General features: G+C 37.5%; 1 protein-coding gene across 1 annotated transcript; it reads right to left on the reverse strand.

Moving 5' to 3' along the window:
• Positions 1 to 6798: 6798 nt before the first annotated feature.
• LOC140435867 (activity-regulated cytoskeleton-associated protein-like) lies at positions 6799 to 7455 on the reverse strand. The gene has a single exon (XM_072524582.1). The coding sequence runs from the start codon at positions 7453 to 7455 to the stop codon at positions 6799 to 6801; it is 657 nt and encodes a 218-aa protein (XP_072380683.1).
• Positions 7456 to 7984: the final 529 nt, after the last annotated feature.

The following is a 7984-nucleotide window of genomic DNA, read 5'->3' on the forward strand; positions in this document are numbered from 1 at the left end:
AAATAACAAACAGGAATGGATGACAGAAGAGATTTTACAATTATTGAACAAACGAAGAGAATCCAAAGGAAAAATGACAAGGACAAAGAATACAAAAGACTAAATAGAATAATTCGAAAAAAAATAACCGAAGCAAAAGAGAAATGGCTGGAAATAAAATGCGTGGAAATAGAAGAACTACAACAAATGCACGATTTTTTTAATTTGCATAAAAAGGTAAAAGAGTTTACATCGACTACCAAGAGAACGACTTTTCATACCATGCTGAACACGGATGGCAAACTGCTAGAATCAACGGAAGACAAACTGAAAGAATGGGAAAACTATATTAAAATTTTTTTCACGACATACGAGAAGAACCAAGATTGGAAAATAACAACGAAGGGCCAACAATTCTGAAATCTGAAATCATAAATGCAATTAATCATCTTAAAACAAATAAAAGCCCAGGTCCAGACGGAATATACCCAGAAACGTTAAAATTAATCAGCGAAGAAAATATCGAAATATTTGTCCTTTTATTCAATCGCATTTATGATACAGGTAAAATATCCCAAGATTGGCTGGGGTCAATCTTCATCCCACTACCAAAAAAGCCAAACCCACAACACTGCAATGAGTTCCGTCTGATAAGCCTTATGAGTCATGCAGTAAAAGTCCTACTAAAAATCGTACATAATCGTATCTATAGAAAGTGCGAAACAATCATCGGAGACGATCAGTTTGGATTCAGAGCCGGCATGGGAACGAGAGAAGCCCTGTTCAGTTTACTAGTTCTCGCACAAAAATGCTACGACTAACAGAAAGATATATTTATATGCTTTATAGACTTCGAAAAAGCATTTGATAGAGTAAGACACGACCTACTATTAGAACGTTTGCAAGAAGTCGGTTTAGATGGAAAAGACATCAAATTCTTAAAAAACTTGTACTGGAACCAAAACGCCAGAGTTAGGATCGAAGGTTCCACATCCGCAGAAGTAGAAATTAGGAGGGGAGTTAGACAAGGATGTGTTCTGTCGCCTTTGCTGTTTAATCTTTACTCCGAGTTTCTATTTAAAGAAGCATTGGAGGATTCCAAGGATGGAGTCAAGGTGAATGGCGTAAATATCAACAGTATCAGATACGCCGATGATACAGTGTTAATTCTGGATTCCGACGTAGGCCTACAACGACTCATTGACAAGACCAACTCGACCTGTGAGCAATTTGGTATAAAAATAAACATTAAAAAAACCAAAGTGATGTCAATCCGAAAAAACCAAAACGTACCTCAACCTTGCACAATAAATGGGCACATTTTAGAACAGGTCAACATATTTAAATACCTGGGATGTTGGATCGATAGCAGCCTAAATCCTGATCTAGAAATAAGATCGAGAATAGAACAGGCCAGAAAATCTTTCGAAAAAATAAAAAAACTGCTTTGTGATTCTCGAATAAAACTCGAAATTCGACTACGTTTACCAAATGCTACGTCTGGTCGACTCTTCTATATGCAGTTGAAACGTGGACCCTGAAAACATCAACCGTAAATAAATTGGAGGCCTTTGAAATGTGGATCTACCGGAGAATGCTCAAAATTTCATGGACATCGCATACCTCAAACGAAGAAGTGCTGCATAGAATAGGCAAGGAAAGAGAACTTTTTAACACAGTAAAAGTTAGAAAAACATTATACCTAGGCCACATACTGAGAAATAATAAGTACCAATATGCCCAACTTATAGTGAAAGGAAAAATTGAGGGAAAGAGGGGCCTAGGAAGGAAAAGACTATGGTGGCTCAGAAACATCCGACAATGGACAGGGCTAAATTTTGAACAGCTAATAAGAACAGCTGAAGATAGAGAAGATTTTAAAATTGTAGTAGCCAACCTCCATTGAGGAGAGGGCACTTTAAGAAGAAGAAGAATTACATTCATTAACTTGATTGCTTTATTATAAGTATTTATTTTTGATTTGTTCCTACAGATTATTACTGTATATACTTATACCTAGGTAGAACATTGTGTTCATGTTTTCTTTGAGAAAAATTTCTCAGTTGTGTTCGAAATTTCTCTGATGGGTGGTAGGAGTGTGTAACGTTATAAACGTCACATCTTTATTAATTTATATTTATTAATTATTTTATTTTAATTTCTTAATTAATTTATTATTTCCTTTCTTTTTTACTATTTTTCATCTAAATTTTCATGGTTTAATTAATAGTTTAAGACAAGACGGATTCACACTTGAGCAGGGACTGAGCTAGTCCAAGCATAGACGATAAGCTCCCAGCTCCCATGGTCGATTGGGGTATTTTATAATAGTATTTCAATTCTCTTTGGTAGTCTTATCGTTACACCCTCTTGTTTTTAATATTGCCGGATTTGTGAGATTCTACTCTATATATATATATATATATATATATATATATATATATATATATATATATATATATATATATATATATATATATATATATATTTATATATATATATATATATATATATATATATATATATTATATATATATATATATATATATATATATATATATATATATTTATATAGATATATATATATATATATATATATATATATATATATATATATATATATATATATCTACGGCATAAAGTGGACTCCGCCCATGTTAAAATTCAGGTTTAAGATAGCCCCGTGGTCAAGTGGACACCGATATACAAAGCTCACTTGACCATTCCCTAATATTGGTTCTGTCGATTCGTTAAAGTACAAAGCTTCATAATTTTTAAAAATTTTGTGGAGCTCATAAGTACCCCTGTATCATAAATGATTATCGATTAATCGATTAATAAGAATTGCGTTTATTTCATCCATTGTTCTACGATATCTTGTATATAGCTTTTCTATTATTTTACTTCTGGTCTTATTTGTGTACTCCATATGATATCTGGATGGAAGGTTATCTTAAAATAAATATGGTTAAGTGCTAAAATAGATATTTTTATGTTAAATCGGTAGCAGCGCTCAAAAAAGAAGCTTAATTGATCTAACAAGAATAGGTATTAATAACTAATACTACATACTTCTGAATGATTGATCTCCTATTTAGGGGTAATAAGTAATCAGTATGAGTTAAGTTTGTATCAAATTTGCAATGATCTTTATAAGCAATAGCTTACTGACTGTACTTTATATATTCAGTTCAAATAATTAAACATTGTTCCTTCACAAAAGAGCGGTTTGAATGACAAAGTCAATTGCGTGCAGTAGATCTCGTTCTGTGCAAACTTTCTCTAGTATAAGACAACTAAGGAAGTGTGATGAATCTTGTACCTTTAGCATAAGTTTTTCCTTGATTTTAGTCGTCGTAAAATAGGCTGGTATTCATGGAGTGGACCTAATCTAGACTTTGTTTCTTTCGTTCTCTAGCTAGTTTTCTTCGGATATTGGGTGGATTGAAAGCTACGAGAGGGTAGAGCTTATGCATTGATGTGGAGCCTTAATATCCGCTAAATTTGGCTAATTTATAATTTAATCTACGTGTCAAGGATGTGTCGGTGTCACCCAGACTGGCGAGGTATATTCGGCAGCAGAAGCATAGAGTGCAAGCGTGTACATTTTAACGGTGAAAGGATATGCTCCCCATTTTCAACTGACAAGCATGTGGAGAATATTATTTCTGGTACTCAGTTTGCCTTTTAGTTTTAAACAATGTTCTATGAATGACAACGTGCGATACAAACTATCTTCAAGGTATTTACATAATTGCATGATTATATGTCACTATGGGATGTTCAGTTTTGTGAAAGCGTCGTTGTTAGGGAAATTGAAGGAGAACACCTGAGTTTTTCTAGGGTTTGGCTAAAAATTAATTTATAGTATATTTTTATTGTGTTTAAGGTATCATTTAGATTTTTCTTCACTTCAGCAACACAAGTTTTTGGTTGTGCATCAATAGATGTATCGTCTACATATTAAAAGCCAAAATATCTACTGATATGAATTTTTGTAAATATTATACAACGTGGGTACCATTACGCTACCCCAATATCGTCAATAGATGTATTGTCTACATAATGTTGCCGAGAGGGGGCATTTGGGCCTGTAGGACCCATCGCCGGCTCTTCGGGCTTCTTCCTATCCCCGGAATTGAATCGGGTATTCACCATCTTTGATTTGTATCTGGTAAAAAGGTTAAATACCACCGCTGTTATAAATAACAGTTTCAGTGACAAATATCTGTTATAGGTAACGGTTCCAAGGAACAGTTACAAAGTAACAGAGCAAAAATGGAAAACAGATAGGTAAAAATGATCTAAGTATTCCTTGACTTACGGAAGGAATAACTTAGGACAGAAATATAGATAAATGAAATATGTAAATGTGAGAGTAAAATATGGAAATATTTCTAAGTGTTTCTTGACTTACGGAAGAAACGACTTAGAGTGGAAAAATAAAATACTCAAAATATAAAACGGGAAATGCAAAAATGAAACAGATTATAGAAATATATCTAAGTGTTTCTTGACTTACTGAAGAAACAACTTAGAACAGAAAATAAACAAGAGAATCAAATATAGTAAAATAAATGCACAAATAAGTGTTTCTTGACTTACGGAAGAACGACTTATAATAGAAAATAAGAAAAATCAAATATAGAAAAGATGTGGAAATATTGCTAAGTGTTTCTTGACTTACGGAAGAAACAAATTAGCATAAAATAGAAAATGAAAGAGACAAAAATGTATTAGGTATTTTCTTAACTTAAGGAAGAAAATATCTTAGATAAAATATCGGAAATAATAATGCAACAATGATTATGAAAATATTTCTAAGTGTTCTTTTGACTTACCGGAAAAGAACGGCTTAGACAAACAATTAAAATAACAAGTCAAATATTCAGAGAAATATTTCTAAGAGTTCTTTGACTTACCGGAAAGAACTACTTAGACAAAGTACAAATCAAAATATAAAATAGAAAAAGCAAGATAAATATTTCTAAGTGTTCTTAACTTACGGAAGAACAACTTAGACACAAAATACAAGAAAAATAAACAATCAAAATAATCAAATAAAATATCAAACAATCAGTACATGAACAAATATAGATCAATGTGATATTCTAACCTGAAAAGGTCTGAATATACAATAATGCTAAAATAAAAATGGTATATAGGAAATCAGAAATAAAACAATAACTTAGTTGGAACAATAATAGCACCGACTAGGTCTACAGTAGAAGAGGCAAGCTCGACTGATCGATGAGAGAAAATCTACTTGCTTTTATGTAAAACAAATCCTTTGTTTTACGTAGCGAAAGTGGAAATTCTCTGCATCGAATCAATTAGAAATTTAGATTTGGCCAAACTTGGAATTCCCAAGTATTTTGACCGATATCCAAATTCCTTGATGCGTCCGGCACGGCTGTCAGCTACCGGCTGACACGCCTCTGGAGGTCATCCCCCCTCCTCTAAAAGGCCTAACGGTGCTAAGAAAATTTATTAAAACAATAGAAAAATACAATTTAAGAATCAAAAAAAATACAATAATAAAATTTTTACCCTAAAAGAATATAATGTAAAAGACTTAAGATAAAAAAAAACTAAGATATTGTACTTAAGATATTTGAACTTAAATGTATATGGTCCAGTAGGCCCAGGTGGTCCAGGTGTGCCGGGTGGCTCGTCTGCTTCCGTCAGGTCTACTTTATTCACCCTGAGGAGGTCCTACGACGTCGTGAAGATATAAGGCTACTCAATTCACCTTGATATCTCCACGTGTCGTAATGGGACCTTATCCTTGGTCATCTTTGGCGGTCGGCTGCGCTGTGGTTCCTTTATCCCGTCCGTCCGGAGGGGTCAGGGTCCTATGGTCAGCATCGTCGACCATCGTGAACTCTTGGAGGAGATTCTCTTCAATCTTGCTCCTGGGTACGTCTTCGGAGGTTTGCTGCTCGCGTCTCCGAAGTCGTTTCTTTCTCTTGTGTGTCCGGTGACTTCTCCGGATTTCCTCTCGGAGTGGTATGTCGACCGGACCGTCGAGGATGGGGTCGGTATCCTCCTCCTCGTCGCCGTGCTCCATGGTCTCTATCAGTAGAAGGCATTCGGCGTCTGGCATATCATCTGCTGTCAGGCTAGGTTCTTCCTCCTCGTCGACGTCCTCCATCGTCTCTAGTAATGGAACGCCGTAGGCTTCTTCTTCTTCTTCGGGTGTGCCTGTACTGATGTCCGCTGTTTCAGTTTCTTCAGTGGTCGGCTGACGTGGACGGTTGTCTAATACTTCATTGTCCTCTTGGGTTGACTGCTCTGCTTGTTGGGATGGGGTTTGATGGAATTCCAGCTATTGTGGTTTGGCTTGCCTTTCTGCTGGGGTCGCCCAGTAGATGGTGGTTCGGCAGGCAGTACCAGCGTGTAGACATTTTCGGGGTATGTCTACATTGGCCTCTTCCTGCTCCAACCAAGGCATCCCTAACACAACGTCGTGGTTCAAATCCTCCATAACCATGCAGTTTACAGTCGTGTCCAGAGTGTCAATGTTCATATTGACTGCAGCAGTCCCTAGGGTGCGGGATGTGCTGCCCGTGCATGCCAGCTGAACCAGTCCTGGTCCTCGTTGCAGGTCCTGTCTCTGGATCAACCTTTGGTGAACGAAGTTCCCGGAGGCACCGGTGTCGACCAAAATCTTCACTTGCTGAATAGGATTCAGTTGGGGCACCATCTTCACAAGTTGGCGCCCCTGTTGGCGTTTCCCTGGTTCTGAGGTAGTGGAGGTGGTGGTTGACTCATCGGTGGCATCCTGGACTGTCTGTTGTTGTTTTTGTTGGGGTTCCTTCATTCTTCGATCGCTTCAGGGTGTGGTGGTGTATTACTATGACGTGGGGAACGGTATGGCTGTCGCTGCTGCTGGGGTTTGCTGCCAGCGACGGTATTCCGGCGGGTGTCAGCTTCCATTCCCTGGGCTATTGTCAGAAGGTCCTCCTCAGTCTTGGGGATGTTGACTCGTAGGCAGATCGCGATGTCGGGTCTCAGTTGGTTTACGATGGTGATACACCTCTGGTCCTCAGGAGTGTAAGGTGCGAGACGTCTGAATAAGGCTGCTTTACCGTTGATAAAGTCCTCCGTGGGTTCATCCTTCCGTTGATGCTCTCCATGAAGTTTTGACGTCAAGGCTGAAATCACGGCAGGGTCGTTGTATTTCCTTAGGAGACGGTCTCGGAATGTGTCGTACGGCAGGTCCGTGTGTGTAAACTTCTGGGCCCATTTCTTCGCATCGCCGTGGAGTGAGTTGTCGATGAGATAGTCTATCCAGTTGTCCTCGTCTACGTCATATTTGGTTAGGAAATTCTCAGCTTTGGTTAGGAAGTTGAGAGGGTTTTCAGTGTCCCGGCCTGAGAATTGAGGGGGCTTCAAATATGTGATCTTGGGCTTCGGTGGCTCAGGTTGAGGCATCTGGGGTGTAGTGCCTTGAGTAGTGGATAGGGCCGTCATCGCTTGCATTAGGGCAGAGATAAAGTCAGCTGTGGAAGGCTGGCTTGAAGACGGTCCTGGGGTCGTGAGTTCGGGTTTTGTTTGTTGGGCGCCATGTTGCCGAGAGCTCTTTGGGCTTCTTCCTATCCCCGGAATTGGATCGGGTATTCACCATCTTTGGTTTGTAGCTGGTAGAAAGGTTAAATACCACCGCTGTTATAAATAACAGTTTCAGTGACAAATATCTGTTATAGGTAACGGTTCCAAGGAACAGTTACAAAGTAACAGAGCAAAAATGGAAAACAGATAGGTAAAAATGATCTAAGTATTCCTTGACTTACGGAAGGAATAACTTAGGACAGAAATATAGATAAATGAAATATGTAAATGTGAGAGTAAAATATGGAAATATTTCTAAGTGTTTCTTGACTTACGGAAGAAACGACTTAGAGTGGAAAAATAAAATACTCAAAATATAAAACGGAAAATGCAAAAATGAAACAGATTATAGAAATATATCTAAGTGTTTCTTGACTTACGGAAGAAACAG

This window comes from Diabrotica undecimpunctata, chromosome 3, assembly GCF_040954645.1.
Source record: "Diabrotica undecimpunctata isolate CICGRU chromosome 3, icDiaUnde3, whole genome shotgun sequence".
NCBI lineage: Eukaryota > Metazoa > Arthropoda > Insecta > Coleoptera > Chrysomelidae > Diabrotica > Diabrotica undecimpunctata.

Coding starts and splice junctions, on each gene's coding strand:
- LOC140435867 (XM_072524582.1), bottom strand. CDS start 7,455: ATGACGGCCCTATCCACTACTCAAGGCACTACACCCCAGATGCCTCAA.